The 18,868-nt window shown below is 39.4% G+C and overlaps 1 protein-coding gene across 1 annotated transcript in view; it reads right to left on the reverse strand.

Moving 5' to 3' along the window:
• The window catches only part of CCDC30 (coiled-coil domain containing 30), a 124,703-nt gene that overhangs the window by 60,369 nt on the left and 45,466 nt on the right, over nt 1–18,868 (reverse strand). The window contains 4 exon segments of the mRNA XM_088022852.1: nt 8,447–8,450; nt 11,261–11,426; nt 13,386–13,523; nt 14,856–14,975. Of these exon segments, the coding sequence (XP_087878978.1) occupies nt 8,447–8,450; nt 11,261–11,426; nt 13,386–13,523; nt 14,856–14,975 (428 nt within the window).

An 18,868-nucleotide genomic window follows, 5' to 3' on the forward strand; every position in this document is an offset into this window, starting at 1 on the left:
AGATTTTTTTTTAATTACTCAATGAGCTCCAGGCACTTTGGCAGGCACTGGGGCTACAACAGGACATAATCCCTGCCCTAAAGGGTGTACAATTCAGTGAGAAATAAGGATGATAATTGAGTAGATTACACTAGTAGTAAGTAATCTGAGGCCTGATGGATGACTAGGCACAAACCGAGCAAACATAAAGGTACAGGTGTGTGCATACTTGGTTTTTTTTTTTAAAGATTTTATTTATTTATTTATTTGACAAAGAGACACAGCCAGAGAGGGAACACAAGCAGGGGGAGTGGGAGAGGGAGAAGCAGACTTTCAGCAGAACAGGGAGCCAGCCCAATGTGGGGCTCGATCCCAGGACCCTGGGATTATGACCTGAGCTGAAGGCAGATGCTTAAGGACTGAGCCACCCAGGCGCCCCCAGGTGTGCGCATACTTGTATGTGTGTGTGTATGTTGGATGAAGGTGCTGGTATAGGTGGGAACAGAAAAAAATAAAGGTGTTCCAGGATGACCTAATAAATAAAATGGGTAAAGCCTAGAGGCAAAAGAATGTCCTTTAGAAAGATCATTTGGGTGCCACGTGGTGGGAAACCAGAGATTGTTAGTGGTCCACGTGATAAACAATGATGACTAGAACAGGATAGTGGGGATGGAAACAAGCAGTGAATTCTAGAGATATTTAGAAGACAATATTGATAAAATTTGTCATGAATTGGATGTGACAGGAGAGGGGAAAAAAAGGAATAATGGATGACACCTGGATTTCTGACTGGGGCAAATAGGCCGTGGATGGTAGACCAAGAAGGGGGAATGTGAATATAGATTGGAGAGATGCCTCTGGAGAACATACAGATACAGAAGAATGTGAGCAGCAGCCTTGGGATCGGGTAACAGGAGCCAAGGAGAAGGGAGAAAGTGAGAGAAGGAGGACCATTGTAGACAGACGCCTGAAGACCTGTAAGGAACAAGCAAGAGGAATGAGAGCCAGGAGGGGAGGTTGAGAAGCCAGAGAGGGAGGAGGAAAACCAAGAGACTGTGAGCCGCAGAAGCCAATGGGAAGGAATGTACTTTCAACGGTCAGACAGTGTGGATGATACAAACATGCCGAGTTTATTTTTATTCATTCATTTTAAATTTATTTCAGCTACCTCAGAGCCTAGATAGCATGCTTCACAAATTATAGCTGGTGCTCAAATTCTTCAAGAAGGCAATTTGGCAATTCAGATCAAGAGCCATAAAAATGTTCAGATCCTTTGACTGAATAATTGAATACCAATGAATTTACTGCAACAGAATAATTCATAAGAAGAAAAGAGCTGAATGTATAATAATGCTCCTAAGCATACTATTTAAAGCAGTGATTAAATGGAGACACAGGGGCGCCTGGGTGACTCAGTTGGTTAAGCGACTGCCTTTGGCTCAGGTCGTGATCCCGGAGTCCTGGAATCGAGTCCCGCATCTGGCTCCCGGCTCGGCGGGGAAACTGCTTCTCCCTCTGACCCTCTCCCCTCTCATGCTGTTTCTCTCTGTCTCACTCTCTAATAAATAAATAAATAAAATCTTTAAAAATAAATAAATAAATAAATGGAGACACAGAAATGGCTAAGAGAATTAAAGATAAATCAACTTGAAAGTGGTATAAAGACAATTCATCAACATGAAAAATACTTATTAAAATAAAATGGTAGAACAATATATATATGTATATGTGAATAAACATACGTAATACCATGGGAAATGTATATATAGGAAAAACTGGAAAATAACAGGGGAAAAATTATATTTATAATTCCTTTAGCACTGTACAAAAAAATTAAATATTTTATTTTATTTTGAACTCAGCAGGTTCTTTTTTTTGTTTTTGTTTTTGAGAGAGAGAGAGTGCAAGAGGGAGGGGAGGGGTGGGGCAGAGGGAGAGAGAGAGAATCTTAAGCAGGCTCCATGCCCAGTGCAGAGCCCAACACAGGGCTTGATGCAATGACCCTGAGATCGTGACCTGGGCTGAAATCAAGAGTCTGATGCTTAACCAGCTGAGCCACCCAGGCGCCCCAACTCAGCAGGTTTTTTTTTTTTTTAAAGATTTTATTTATTTATTCATTACAGACAGAGAGAGAGAAAGAGAGAGAGAAGCAGGCTCCCAAGGAGCAGGGAGCCCGATGCGGGACTCGATCCCAGGACCCTGGGATCATGACCTGAGCCGAAGGCAGACGCTTAACCATCTGAGCCACCCAGGTGCCCTCAGCAGGTTTTTAAAGATAATATGCTCAGGGCACCTGTGTAGCTCGGTCGGTTTAAGTGTCTGCCTTCAGCTCAGGTCAGGATCCGAGGGTCCTGGGATTGAGCCCTGCATTGGCCTCCCTGCTCAGTGGGGAGCCTGCTTTTCCCTCTCCCTCTGCTGCTCCCCCTGCTTGTGCTCTCTCACCTGCTCTCTCTCTCTCAAATAAAATTTTAAAAAAAGAATTAAAAAAAGAATATACTCAAACTATATAAAACAATATGAAAGACTAAAATGTTTTAAAAATAAATTTCTGATAAAATAACAATGATTTTTTCTATCCTCCATAAACTCTTTTCCTTTTCCTACTCCCAGTGGAAGCCAGATACACTTGAAGACTGGGGAAAATGCAAACATATACCTCATAATTTTTAAAATGGAAAAACTGACTTCTGCTTCCAGGAAAATGGAGTCAACCTACTTTTCCCTGTTTCTCCCACCAAGTACAACTAAAAGCCCAGGCATTATATATAAAACAAACATAAGAAGACTCTGAGGGGCGCCTGGATGGCTTAGTCATTAAGCGTCTGCCTTTGGCTCAGGTCATGATCCCAGGGTCCTGGGATCAAGCCCCGCATCGGGCTCCCTGCTCAGCGGGGAGTCTGCTTCTCCCTCTCCCACTCCCCCCTCCCCCTGCTTGTGTTCCCTCTCTCACTGTCTCTCTCTCTGTCAAATAAATAATAATAATAATAAAATCTTAAAAAAAAAAAAAGAAGAAGACTCTGAAAGATACAGAGAAGGCAGACCAACTAGGGTACTCAGGACCTGAGGAGTGACATGACTGTGAACTTCCTGGGTTTTAACAGCTTTATTCCAGCGGCCAAACACCACAGAAAAAAAACTGGCCCCACCCTCACCCATGTCAGCCAAGGTCAGCTTGGGAGCCTATACTCCCACTTCCGCCAGGCTATAATGAAGCACCCCCACGGGGGGGTGTCACAAGCCAACAGGGAGCAGGGACTTTCATCCCTGCCAGGCAGTAATAGACACAGGGAGTCCGGACTTTCACCCCCACCTGGCAGTGAGGAGACACCTTTCTCCCTTTCCACTGGGGTAGTGTCAGAGGAGGCCTAGTGGAGAGTAAGGACTTTCACTAACAAGACCACACTTACCCACCTCCATGTGGTATCATGGAGACCCAGTGGATACCAGTAATAAGGCACTCCTCCCTCTCACAGCCAGAGCAGTATAAGCAGAGGCCTCCCACCCTCACCAGCAGTAATGAGGAGTCCCCCTTTCCTTGGGTGTCCATGGAGTTTGAGTGGGGAAGCTTGACTTGTACCCCCCACCTGGGGTAGTAATGAGATTGTACCCTCCTACTCCCCCTGCCAGAGTGGTATCGGAAGAAGCCAGTTAAACTGAAGGCTTAAATAAGACCTAGAGTCTCATAATACCCCAAATATTCAGATTTTAATCTAAAATTACTCCTCATACCAAAACCCAGGAAAATGAAAAAAGGTAAAAATAGATGATAAAACCAACATGTCAGAATTATCTGACAAAGATTTTTAATCAGCCGTTATAAAAATGCTTTGATGAGCACTTATGAACACAATTGAAACACATGAAAATCTTGGCACAGAAATAGAAGATATAAGGAAGAACCAAACGGAAATTTTGGAAGAAAATAAAAACTCAAATGCAAAATGGACTTAAATTGTAAAAATATACATAAAACACAGGAGAGTCTTCAAGACTAGCAGAGTTCTGAGACTTAACACCAAAAGTATGATCCATAAAAGGAAAGACTGATACATCATCAAAATGAAAAACTTCATGCTGAGAAAATCCTGGTAAAAGAGTGAACAACAAGCAATGGACTGGGAAAAAATATTTGCAAATCACATATCTGACAAAGGACTAATATTAGAATTCATAAAGAACTCTCAAAACTTAACAGTGAGAAAACAAACCTGTTAGAAAATAGGCAAAGACACAAAAGGAGATTTCACTAAAGAGGACAGACAGATGAAAATAAGCACACAAAAAGACACTCAACATCATTAGCCTTCAGGAAAATGCAAATGAAAACTATAACGAGATACCACTATACACCTATCAGAATGGCTAAAATTTACAAGTGACAATACCAAATGCTAGAGAAGATGCAGAGAAACTGGATCACTCCTATATTGCTAGTGGGAATGTAAAATGATATAGCCACTGGGGGAAAACAGTTTAGCAATGTCTTAAAAAACAACAAAAAACCCCTAAACATATGGTTACCATATGAGCCAGAAATTGCACTCCTGGGGATTTATCCCAGAGAAATGAACAATTACATTCATACAAAAACTTGAATATTTATAGCAGCTTTATTCAAAACAGCCCAAACTAGAAATAAACTGGATGTCTTTCCATGGATGAACAGTTAAACTGTGGAACAGCCATACTGTGGAATACTACACAACAGTTAAAAGGATCCAATTGTTGATACAGAAATCCAGATGAATCTCCAGAGAATTATGTTGAGTGAAAAAAGGCCAGGCCCAAAAGGCTACATATTGTATGGTTCTATTTATATAACACTCTTGAAATGAAAAACTTACAGAAATGGAGAATAGACTAATTTGAACTAGACTAGGGCCTAGAGTTAAGAAGTAGGTGAGGGGGGAGGAATGTTGGGAGGGAGGGTCTATAAAAGAACAACAGGAAGGATCTCTGTGGTGATGGAAATGTTCTGTACCTTGACTGTATCAATGTCAATATCCAGGTTATGATATTATACTATAATTTTATAAGATGTTACCAATGGGAGAAACTGATTAAAGGGTTCATGGGACCTCTCTATTATTTCTTATAACTGTATGCATTGTGAATCTACAAGTACCTAAAAATAAAAAGCTTTCTTTAAAAAAATGGCAAATATGAACTGGTCATTTGGGCTTAACATCTATGCAGGTGCTTGATACATTTAGAAGGATAAATGACTTTATAAAGAGTAAACTTAGCCAGACCTAATGTAATTTCCTTCTATAATTGCATAGTGGCCATGCTGACACGGAAGAAGAAGAAGTAGCCTTCGTTATATTTCCATAGTTTAAAGATAAAGTTTAAATGGTCTTCCTCTCAGGTGGGCCTATGAGATGTGCCTATAAAGCCATATTTAGGCAGTCGGTAAGTCTTCTCTGACTTGGAGGGAACGATGAGCAAGCGCTCTCTAGGGCACAATCCTGGGGCTGATGCCATTTTACATCTTCATTAATGGTCTGAATAAATTAACAGCATTCACATGAATTTGTTAGTTGATTAAGGAGAATTAGCAATATCTTGGAATATGGGAATTTAAAGTGCTCTTGATACATGAGGGCAATTTCCATTAAATAAATGCCCTCCAAAAAGAACAGGCTTTATCCTTTCAAAAGATATAAGAGAAAATGTGTAATTTAGAAACAAAAGGCAAACTTTGGGGCACCTGGGTGGCTCAGTTGGTTAAGTGTCTGCCTTCGGCTCAGGTCGTGATCCCGGAGTCCCAGGATCGAGTCCCGCCTCAGGCTCCCTGCTTGGCAAAGAATCTGCTTCTCCCTCTGACCCTACCCCCTCTTGTGCTCTCATTCTCTCTCTCTCTCTCAAATAAATAAATAAAACATTAAAGAAAAAGACTACTTTGGCTGCTCTATGGAGAATGGATTGGTAAAGACGTATGGAAGCAGGGAGGTTAGTTAAGAAGATATTGTGATAGTCTAAGTGAGTGATACCAGTGTCATGGAGTAGGGTAGTAGCAGTGGAGATATAGTAGAAATAAACAGATTAAATATTCTATATTTTCATGGTGGAACTGACAGAATTTGTTGATAGTTTAGATATGGGGAGGAAACAACAATGACTCCTTAGGTTTTGGTTTGATCAACTGTCTGAATGGAGGGGCTATTCACTGAATGGATTGGACTAGGGAAGAAATAGTTCAGAGGAAGAGGAAAAATTTATCAGTAGCCTGTGAAATGGATATAAATTCACTGTCAAGTTGAACTGGAAACATAAGTCAACTTGAACACTTACCACATACTTCTTGATAAAGGTAGTAAGAATGCAAGGAGATGGTGAATGAGAGTGTGTTAGAAAAAAATACAGCTCATTAAGGCATTAAGGTCAAGGGAAGCTACCAACTGCTCTCGGGCCCAAGCTTCCTAACAAAGCAAACCCAGGCTGAGATCAGCTGGGCTCTGTAAGCTTAGGGCTGCCATTGGAAGTCCAACTTTGGGTTCTACTGCAAGTACACAGTGGGGGTAGGAGGAAATCTCTATTCATTCCAATATTTTTAAAGGCATTGTTCTAGACACTGGAGAGAGTCCAGAACAAGACAGATTGGACTTCATTCCCCCATCCCACCCCATGTTATGCATATACAAAGACTGAGTCCTGAGCAGTTTTTAATACCATAAAGCTCACTTTCATAGCAACTACATAGAACCCAAGTGTCCCAGCACCTTCTAGCCCTTGAGATATTTGTGACTATGTCCTCTCCAAAGTAGAAAAAGTGGTAACCTCTGACTCAGAGTTAGGAGACTTGGGACTTCCTGCAGTCTCGCTGATAACTTGCTAAGTGTGTGACTGTAACTGGAATAGGCATTTCAGTTCTCTTGGTCTCAGAGACCTCTTCTGTGATAGGAGAAGACTAGCTAAATAGCAGTGGTTTTCAAACATTTTAGCTGTGGCCCCTTTCTTGAAGTAAAATCTTATACAGAATTCCACATATAAAACAGATGAAGTGGGTCTTCTCCAGCTGAAATGTGAGTGGAGGGCTCCCAGTCCCACTCATCAATCTTTCCTCATCTCCAAAGGCAGTTTCTGAGCCGCCCCCTCCCCGCCCCCCCCCGCCCACAGAGCTCCTAGAGTCTTGGAATGCTGAAGTGTGAAAACCACTAGAAGAAGATTTGCAGGTCCCTCCTGTTGTAAGATTCATTACTCTATAAGAAAAGCACCATACACAACAGAAAAACAAGACATAGTCCATTACCTTAAAGGAGCTAAAATCTAGAAGAGATGTACTACAAGAATCCATCAACTTGGCTTATGGAGCAGCTTCTATGTGCACGGGACCATGCTAGGTGTGCTCTAACACTTTCTACTTCTTTTCAGTGGAAGATGTTTGCTCATGGCTTTCTGGCATCTTCTTCACCCCAAGTCCTGCCAACATCCTGGAAGATTCCAAGGACCATACAGATCACCCACCAATGCCTTGGCATCTCACTTCCTCAGTCTCCTTATCTCCAGTTATCTCCTCATGTCTCCCTCTTTGCCAACTATTTGAATAACCACACCATGGCTTGTATCAGCAGCAAACACTTCATTTCTGAAATAACTAAAATTAGATATCCAGATTTCAGCTTTTCCTTTTTACATAATTTTTACATAAATACCTTCAATTCCTTGTCTCTTTTTCTATCAGCTCCCTTTACTTGCTTCTTTATCCAATGTAGAGTCCAGTGTTTGTTTTTGTTGTTGTTGTTGTTGTTATTATTATTATTATTATTTAAGTAGGCTCCATGCCCAGCATGGAGCCCAGTGCAGGGGCTTAAACTCATGACTCTGAGAGCAAGATCTGAGCTGAGCCACCCAGATACCCCAAGCCTAGTGTTCATTATTTTAATCACTGTCTAAATAAAATGTTCAGCTTTCTTTCCCCCATTGTCCTTCCACTGCATTCATGTGGCAAAACCTTAGCCCTGGACAAATCCAACTGTCTTCTCATGCCTAAACTAAATGTTGCCCCCCATACCACATATTCTCAAAGACAAATGCCATACAAAGTCACAGTCTCTAGCCTTAACTGGGCCCTCAACACTACCTGGCCTCCCTAGTAAGCTTTCCTTTCCAATTGCCACAGTTATTATTTCAAACTTTTTTCACTCTGACATTTCTATTACTCTCTTTCTTTCCTACTTCACAGAGGACACAAACTATCAAACAAGCTCTTTGATTTCCTCTCAGGTTAAAAACTCAACTTGGATCTCTGTCCATTCTCCCTTTCTTCCTCCTGTTATAATGGACCAGGTGGCCCATCTCCTAAGGCTAGTCCCCCTCTGGTATTTGGAATCCTAAACCTGTCCATTTGGGGACTCTTTCTCAGCATTTAAGCACAACACATTTTGGGGCACTTGGGTGGCTCAGTCGTTAAACACAACACATTTCCTCTTACCTCAGCTCCATATTCCCTTCTTTCCTTTACAACCAAACTTTTTGGAAGGCATCCACACTCACCATTTTTACTTCCTCAAATTCCACTCACTCCTCAGTTCACTCCCATTTACCATCCCATGAGATGTGATCTAGGAAGCCATTTGTTTTTTGCCCTTCAGTGGAACAACTCTTACTAAAGTCTTCAACCACATTCTTAATCCTGAATTAAGTAGTCACCTTTTGTTCTTTATTTTCTTGGCAGTACATAACACTATTTACTATTTCTTTCTTCTTGAAACACTCTCTAATCTGGCTTCTGTAACACACACTCTCTTGACTTTTCTTCTACTTCTCTGGCTGTTTTGTCTACGTTAACTTTGGGGTTAATTCCTTTTGTCTCTTATAAAGAGGCTTCCCTTACATTTCTGCCTTTGGGTACCTTCATCAAGCAACTTACGGGACCATCTTATCCATCACAGGACTTCTGCTACCATCTACTTATTGATGATTCTCAAATTTACCTCCAGCCCAGGCTTTGCTCTTGGCATGGCTGTTTTAAAGACACTTCAAAGTCAACGTATCAAAAGTTGCACTCCTTTCCCGCTTCCCTCAAAACTCTGTTCCCTAATTCAATGGATAACACCATCAAACCAGAAACTTGAAAGTCTTCCTTAACCTCTGCTAATACCCAAGTCCCCACCTACCATACCTTCTTCCTCACTTCCTATACTCATTAGTCCCTAAGTCCTGTTGATCCATTTCCATCCACTTTTCTCTATCCTCACCAACACTCTCCTCTCTCACCAGATTATAGCAACAGCCTCCAAACTAGTCTCACTACCTTCATTCCTATACTAACAATCTATTATCCACACAGCAGGCCAAGTGAACAGGCGAAATCTATTTTGGTCTCTTCCATGTTACTAAACCCTGCGGTAGTTTCCTATTGTCCAAACTTCCCCATGCGGGTACTCATGTTCCCTCGTGATCAGGTCCCTGCCTACTTCCTCACTCTCATCGTCTCCTTCCCCATTTCTTCTCTTCATGCTCTGTGCTTTAGCTCCACCGAGGTCACTGAGTTCCTCAAACAAATCATGCCTTCTCTTGCACATGTCATATTCCCCCTGAAAATTACTCTCTCACCTTTTTGCTTGGCCTTGGGTTATCTATACTTCAGGACTCAGTCTGTTACTTCCTTTAAGAATATTTTCTGGTTTCTTAGCCTGGACCAGGGCACCTCCTTTGTGCTCCCATAGTATCCAATACTGCTTTGTTTAATTGTCTATCTTCCCCCGACAGGCTATATGGACCATGAAGGTAGGAGCTATATCTTATTTTGTATCCTCAGTATCTCCCTACAGTACGTGGCACATGGTAGATACAAATTTTACCATCAAATGTGATTGTGTAATGGATCTGAGATAAATGGAGGCTGTGAAGTGGGGCACAGGAGATACAAAGCGAGGAAACATTCCAAAAAGAGGTGATAAGGGAAGCATAGGGCAGATACGTAGACTTCTCACAGTCCCAGTGATGGGAAGTAATTTGGACCATGTAATGGAAACAGGTGGCAGCAAGGAGCTCTTTAGAGAGAAGTCCAGGATCTTTATCATGGCAAGGTTCCCTACCTCCAATGGAATAAAGGCCACAGCCTTGCTCCCTGTGGCAAGTATCCCTACCAATGATACCAAGTCAGCTGGGTGGATTTTTGTCAGCTTTGATAATTAACGTCAACATCTTCTCTGAAGAATGTTCAGAGTGGCCACTTCAACTCCATTGCCACCTACTCAATCAAGGCCACTATCTCTTCATCTGTGGCTCATATCTGGATTAATAGGTCTGTTTTTCTTCTTCAATTTATCTCTTCTAGAGATACTAGAACAATCTCCCTTAAAAACCTGGTAGTACACCATTCTAATGCTCAAGAACTAGACTTCCTTTTTCCCCCATAGCAAACCTATATGCTGTGACCGACCTTCTCGGCTCTTTGCTCTTGTGACCACTATCATGCCTGTTCCCCACCATGTCTCTAATATGCTTTTCTCACTTCTGCAACTAGGTTTCATGATTGTGAATCTTGAACTCAGAGCACACTCTAAAGTTAAAAGCAACTTTTAGGAAAGCATAAAATTCAGCAGTCCAAAACTAGCAAAAATCCCAAAAAACAAAAACCCTCCTTCTACGTTAAGATGTTTACAAAGATAGAACTTTGGCTGCACCTAGACCATATTTTCCTAGTTCACTGATGATGTACCCCTCAGTATATAGTATACATATCAAAATTGCCATCTATTGTTTCTTCTGATGATCTAGTTCTAGGATTTTGCCCAGACAAAATTTGATTGCATCTATTAGTTTTTGTGCCAAAGCAGAGTAATGCATTAGCCAAAAGTCTCAAAAGCTGTGAAAGATACTTCTGTTGAAAAAGCAGAAATACAAGAGTTTGAGGGCAAGATTAACAAGAAAGGAAGGAAGAAAGGAAGGAAGGAAGAAAGAAAAGGTTATCAAAATGATTATCAGATACAATGTTAAATAAAAACAGCAAAAATCCTCTTGGCAGAATATAGTCTAAGTTAGGACATTAACAAATTTCCCTACTGAAACTATGGGTTATTATCATTCCTTTTATTTTTCCATGCTTTCCAAATTTTCCACAAAAAGCACAAATTTATTTTAAAAAGCAAGAAAAGGTTTAAAAATGTAATAATATATCAAAAGACAAACTCCTTGGGGGAATGCTTGCTTATAATTAATTTTTCCACTCACATCATTTGGAAATGAATGTCAAATTCTTACAATGATCAAGCCAAATACAGTAATTGTACCCCCCAAATAATTAATGTGATATGGGACTTTCTCAATTTACCAGAGTTCCTCTCTTCCTTTGGGCTTTGAATCTCTACTTCCAAAATTGGTAGTTTAGACACAAGATCTTTACAGATATGTTCACTTGTAATTAAATTAGCAGGTGCAGTTTTTCTCCCTACAATAAAATGATTTAATTGTTCAAATTCTTGTGAAACCTTCAAGACCTGTAAAGTGAGAAGACAAATAACCTATTTTGTATACTCTAATATATAATTATGAGAAAGTACACTGAGTCCATTAAATGCTTAAATAATTATTGACAATTAATATAAATTGACATCCTATTTGAAGTCTTCTTCTAATTTAACTTAACACTTTGGGGTCGTTATGTAATCTAATCCATTTACCATAGGCATAAGGATGCATAAATCCGTGATTTTTAAAGAAGGGTATTTTTGGAGAAAGGGAGAGAGAGGGAGAGTGATAAAGCAAATGTGGTACCATACTAATACTGAAGGGGTGAAGGTACATGGAAATTCTTTGTATTATTTTTGCAACTTTTCTGTAAGTCTGAAATTATTTCAAAATAAAATGTTTTTTAAAAGAGAGAACAAGGGAGAGCCAGATTACCAGGATAGTGATCTGGATCTCTCATTTTTACATTATATTCCTGTTGCCTCAGTTCATCTTCTGTGTTGTGCTGTCCAGTGATATTTTATAAGACAAGATCCTTTAATTGTACAGTGTGATGATAATTCACTTTGCTGACAAAGTCCCACAAATAAAGCTTAGTTATAGGATGTGCCCCATGTATCCACCTTTGCAGGTAGCAAACCCATGTTCTGGACCTTCCCCTCCCTAGGTCACATACTATTTGATCTATGTCCCAATCCCTCAACAACTTGCACCTTGCTTTCAGGATAACAACTTCAGAGAGGATAAATGAGGCCTGGACTTAGTCCTCCATTTCACATGTGGTATGGAAATACAACCCAATATATTTTAATTGTGTGTTCAAGCCTTCACTCCTTCCTACCATTTTAATCAAGACCAAGAGTAACTGAGGAAGAGAATTTTCAGCCAGGAGTAGTTAATGGTAAGTGGGACTCCAGGAATCACCCTGCAGGCAACCTCTCCATCTAACCCTAGTCTGGCAGCCATTTTTAAACTTGGGGAACACATTGGGGTCAGGATATTTAAACATTTTCCTAATTCTGAGTATGAACCTAATTTTCAGTATAACTGAAAAAAAATGCTTTGATTTGAAGGTTTAAGGATGAAGACATTTAAGTAAACTTTTGTTTGTTTTGAATTCTGGGTGTGGTGGTAAAATACACATAACATAAAATTTACCATCTTAACCTTATACACTTAAGTGTGCCGTTCAGTGGTATTAAATACATTCACATTGTTGTGCGACCATTACCATCATCTATCTCCAGAACTCTTTTCATCTTATAAAACACACTCTATACCTGTTATATTGTTTAATAATTAACTCGACCTCTCCCCCAGCCCCTGAAACTACCATTACACTTTTTGTCTTTATGATTTTGACTACTCTAAGTACCTCACATAATTGGAATCATGCAGTATTGTGTTTTTGTGATTGGCTTATTTCATTTAGTATAATGTCCTCAAGATTCAACCATGTTGTAGCATATTGCAGGATTTCCCTCTTTTAAGGTTGAATAACTTTCCATTGTGTGTACATACCACAATTTGCTTATCTATTCATCCATCAATGAACACTTGGATTACTTCCACATTTTAGCTATTGTGAATAATGCTGTTATGAAAATGGGTGTGCAAATTATCTCTTCAAGACCCTGTTTTCAATTGTTTTGGGTATATACCCAGATAGCGGAATTGCTGGATCATTTGGTAGTTCTATTTTTAAGTAAACCTTTTACATTATAATATGTGCTCCAAAAATTAAGCTGTTGGGAAACTGATTTAAAGTAAAAAATTCACAGAGTAATCCTAAGAGTGAAGTACTGGTTGAAGTCTATTCTGAGATGCAGCTTGGCTTATAACCTACACTATATGGCAATTTATTCTATACTGATAAAAGAAACCCCAATTTCCAAGTCATCTCTTCCTGAAAATTAATTTCCTTTTATCTTATCCTAATAAAAGATAAAGTCAAACACTGAACATTCAAATAATTAATTCAGTCTCACCTTTGTTTCTAATTCAGAATTCTCTCTTTGTAGCAGGTTATATGCTATTAAAAAACAGTCTCTGTTTCTTGATGCCCCTGGAAGACTTTGAATTTCGTTATAAAGGCATCTACGTTCTGACTTTGGTTTTTGCAATCCCTGATTAAGAAATAGAGATATTTAATAATAATAAATAAAATAAGACTTTCCGCATAAAATATATAATACTTAGTTCTAAAGAGGAATCTTTGAAATGACTCTCACAAATTTTTTGTGTTTTAAATATTCCAACTTATTCTTCTGGAAGAACTACTTTCTTAGTAATTAAAGTTTACTTAAATCAATTAATTAAACTGAGCATTTTGGTTTCTATCATTCACTGGACTTCTAGAGTCATTCCTACTTTCAGCAAGGCTTCTAGAGAGGTAAATTCTTCAGCAACTCCTGCATTAGTTATATTACCTGTTTTAACACGTACCTTTTTTTAAAGTTACCTTTTACAAAACAACCATGCCTTTAATTTTGTGACAACCCCATGCAGTTGGGTTACTGAAACAGGCTCAGAGAGTATAAGTGGCCTGCCTAAATTCACATAGCTAGGAAGTGGTAAAGCTGAGATTCAACTGTCTGACCAACTTCAAACTCTGTGTTCTTAACTACAAATTATGCTGCCTTACTTAATAATGTATATTCAGTGACTTAATCAACTAGGGTTTCCTCTAAGCCTCTGATTTTTCAGAAGCTCTATATCCGTGAGAGCAAACACTTCAGTTATATGTAGATTCTTATCAAATTTCTACACTGATGACATGGAACATACAGTTTGGTTGGTGGACGACTAGGACCTGAGAATCTGTGGTGCCCTATGAAGGGAACAGGTGATATGAAATTTACTTTAGGAGAGGAGTTACTTGGTATTTTCCCAAAACCTTGAAATCAGAAGGGGAAGAGAGTGTTGATGAGGAAGGCGTTGGGCAAAAAGGAGAGAAAATAGAGAGTGCCCACCCAAAACCACAGGAAGAGGGCAAGGGGTATCAGTTTCCTACCTCATTGCATTAAAAATTCCTGTAGGTCATCAGGATGGGATTTGGGGCAATGCACTGGCTGTCACCCACCCTGCAAACTGATTAAGAGTCACCATCCTCTAAATTGGTGATCTAGACTTCCATGGACTCACTTCCAGGTCTCTCTTCCAAATATAGGCTGGTTGTCTCCTGATAGACCTTTCCAAGATGGTAGGACAAGCAGTTAAAAGGAGAGACAAGTCCATGACTCTATGACCACCATAATAATCAAATACCTGCTACTTAAAGGCCCCTCTTTGGCTGGTGCTGGAACTCAGCTTGTGGAAAGGACACTCACCCCATTATTACTAACAGAAACACATATTCTATAGCTACGATTTATTTTAAAGTCAAACTAAATGGTAACATGAAATCCCTAAAGTAGGAATGCAAAAAGAGGGAAATAACATCCTGAGTGGCAAAATACCTCACTTTCAACCTTCAAAGCTTTCTGTATAATATTAAAATCGGATGTCAATTGCCTTCTCCTTCCTTCTGATGACTCACTTTCAAAGATTTCAATTTTTTCTTGGCTCATTTTCAAAATCTGCAAAAAGCATTTTACATAATTAATTCTATATACTTTAATCATGTTTCTTATAAATTCTGATAATAATAATTTCCCATCTAACTCAATTATCTAGTCATCTAGGGGAGATATGAAGCTGGGAAAAGTAATTCATAGTACCATAGCTCGTAAGAGACATTTTTCTCTCTGAGCCTATTTCTCAACTGTAAAATGGAGCTGATACTTGTTCTAGATACATTATAACCATCAGAGTAGGAATGAAGTGAGATTTTGAATGTATTTTGTTAAGCACCTACCAAATATAAAGTCTTGTTAAAATCATTCCAGATTAATTGATAATAATAATTGCAATAATGAGAGCAACTACTAGTTAGTGCTTGCCATGTGTCAGACATCATTATACATGATTTACTTGCATTATCTCATTTTGTTTTCCCAGGACCCCTGCGAAATTGGAACTACTATATATATATATATATATATATATATATATATATATATTTTTTTTTTTTTTTTTTTTTTTTACAGAGAAGGTGAGTCTCAGATATATTAGATATTTTTCCCAAGATCACAGAGCACTGGGATTCAAAAGTAAGTCCTTACTTTTAATATCTACTCTATTCGGATTTGCCAAAGTATATTTTCTCTTGTTACAAAAACCTATTAGGAAATTAAATTGAGGTCAAATGCAATTTGGTGGCTATAGACTGAGAACTGAGCCAATTCTTGTAATACTGTCATCAAGCTGCAGACCCTTCTTGACGGTCAGAGCACACCTGTCCGGTGAGCTAACTGTTTGTTTGTATCAGCCTACCAGGGAGCAGCATGAAATTGATAGGTCTCTATTCTCCAACTTGGGAAAACCAAGAATGATTTGTGGGAAAAAAGTCTTACCAGTTTTGTTCTATTTACCAACAGTGGAAAACTGAGCCCGTTACTTAACTTAGGCTCAGTTTCGTCAACAGAAAAATAGGGATAATGATGCCTATGCACATGTGGGCAAATGCTCTGTAAATGGCAGTTTATGTTATTGGGTTCTGAATTTTCACATTTACTCAGTTGTAAGGCAATACCTTTAAACCATCCTTACAATTTCAACACATTAGTTTATCCAAAATACATTTTCAGTGGGCTCCTTCCTGACTACTCCTGGGAAGACTTTCTGTAACCACTGATCACAATCACAGGATATAGATTTACCACTCCTGGGGGTGTATTTTCTCCCTTTGCCTATATTCAGCTATTCTTAAGCATCCTTATGGAGTCTGCCTCACCTGTATTAGCAGCTATCACTGAAAATTACCTTTTTATTTCTTACCTCATTCAAATCTTGTACTTGCACTGTCTCTTGACTTTTCATACAGGTTTCTCTGGTGTTTTCCTATATTACTGATAACTCGGGCTCAAAGAGGGAAATCTTAATCCAAATAAATCATCAGTTAAAATACATACATACACATGTTATTCTTAAAAATACTGAAAACTATAGTTCTTAAGTGTCCTTCCCTGAAGCTACACCTTGAAAACTTTCCATACCAACCAGTTTCACCTCTTGTCTGGTCTTGGATCCTTTGGAGAGTTGCTTTATTAAGTGTTTGAGCCCTCACTGCTGTTTGGCAGCTGAACCAAAGGAACCAAGTATTAGAAAAATACACAGGATCCTCATTGTCCTGATTTAAGCTGGTAATGTACCTTTTTTTTCACTTTTGAAAAGTAACATTTTATTATAGATTGGCCCAGTAACAAAACCATATGCAAAAGAAGCTTCTGAGTATTTAGATGTAATTTAGAAATAGAAGAAACCAACACTGATATTACTTTTATTCAGAATTAGGTTTCAAAAGAAACTTCAATTAAGTTTTTAGTTTAGTTCAGAGACAAAAACATTCATTTACATGAGCTGAAGAGGAAAAGGTTGATCCACCAAAAAGTTTTACCTAATTACATTTTGGAGAAAAGTATTCTGGGGCTTTGCTTGTCCTTCTGGATTCACAATTTACTGCCAGATATGTACTAAATTAACCAACAAGTTTTTCAAAAATTAATTTATTAGTTTAGTAATTTATTTACCTAATAATTTACCTTTCTTGTGTTTAATATTCATAAAATAGGAAGAGATGGATTGGAAAGAATGGGACAGGCAACTGGAAAAATGGATGCTGAAACCACCCCCCCCCCAGTGAAACTTTTACAAATCCTCCTGTCTGGGGTATAGAAAAAAGACCTGGTTAAGAATCAGGTCGACTTCCTAGCAGCACTGGACAAGGATATAGGAAAGGGTATAATTTTTCCTCAGAGCAGCTTCTCCCCTTCACCAGCCCCTGTTTTACCCTGATGAATGTTTCTGCATGTCCACACATGACATGCTGATGCATTCAGCATCAAGGCAAGAATGTCCTTGGCTCCACCCTTATACCACCTGAGATGCCTCAGTGCAAAGTGTGAGAAACATTTCAACTCTTAAATGTGAAAACTCCCCTCATTTTGTGTTTTCCTTTGTGTTTCTTCATATAAGAATGTCATGTATTTTAATGCTATGACTTTTAAAAGATAGCTTTTCAAAAGAATATATATATGAAATTTAACATAATTTGCGGCATACTAAAAATGGTGATGCATTTAGGCAAGTATGTCCTTTGTGTACTTCATGGTGAACAAAGTTTAACACAGAAAAACAGCAGAGGGGCAGAGGGGCAGCGGATAGTATAAGGAATGAGTGGTGGGATAGAGAGAGCTCTGGATAGCTGATTCAACCTCACCTGTCAGGCAGCAGTAAGCAAAGGGAAGCACTACTAGACTCGCTAGGGAATTGCCTCATTGGCATGGGGTAATCACCAACGACTCTGGAGAAAGGTGTAACAGCTCAGAATTTTCCACTTTCAGTGTTCTACTACCCCAAAGGTGGGGATCATCTCATGCTCTGAAGCAAACTGTGCCTCCCAGGCACAGGATGACAAGTGCCACTGCCACCCCCACTATGTGCCTGCACGATGCTGGGCCCTCTCACAGACACAGGCCAGAGGGCGGCAGGTGCGGGCACTGAGGAGGATGGATGCAACATGCCCAGTCATCACCTCCAGGTGGACACGATTTATGTGCTCAGTGTGGAGCATGTGGTAACCCCCATGAGGTATAATTAATTTCCTATATAATCCCCCCCCCATAAATCCTCGTAAGAGCTGACATGATGTGTGGTGATGAGCACTGGGCGTTATATGCAACTAATGAATCGTTGAACACTACATCAAAAACTAATGATGTACTACACGTTCCCTAATTAAACATAAAAAGAGTTGATATGATGTACATAATCAGTTCTAAGTCCAGACAAACCTGGAATAACTCCTAGCTCTGCCTCTCACTTTGTTCCAGTCCCTTTAAGTTCTCTCAACTATGAAATGGGAATATCCTTACTTACCTTGGGGAGGGCTGTTACAGGGATTACTTGAGATTTATGTAAACAGATCATGGCACATGAGAGATGCTCAACATATAGTGGCTATAATCATTCCTTTTTTTAATTTACCTTTACTTATTTATTTGACAGAGAGAGAGAGAGTACAAGCAGGGGGAGTGGCAGGCAGAGGGAGTTGAGCAGAGAGCCCTATGTGGGACTCCATCTTAGGACTCTGGGATCATGACCTGAGCCGAAGGCAGATGCTGAACCGACTGTGTCACCCAGGCGCCCCGGCTATTATCATTCCTATCAGATACATAGCATTTCTTCTTTTTAAGCATTTTCTCTGAGAATATGCATGTTAGCAGCATTAAGATGATCTAATTAATGGTAAATCTGTCTGCATATAGAAATGGGTAAGGAATACAGGTCATTATCTTGAGGAGCCTGCACAATTTAAGGGATTGGTTTTCTAAATTATTTGTCCGTTTAAAGTCATCCCCTCCCATTTATT

The sequence above is a fragment of the Eumetopias jubatus genome, unplaced genomic scaffold (assembly GCF_037043125.1).
Source record: "Eumetopias jubatus isolate StellerSeaLion01/CBP00866 unplaced genomic scaffold, mEumJub1_p1.0 scaffold_4, whole genome shotgun sequence".
Taxonomy (NCBI): domain Eukaryota; kingdom Metazoa; phylum Chordata; class Mammalia; order Carnivora; family Otariidae; genus Eumetopias; species Eumetopias jubatus.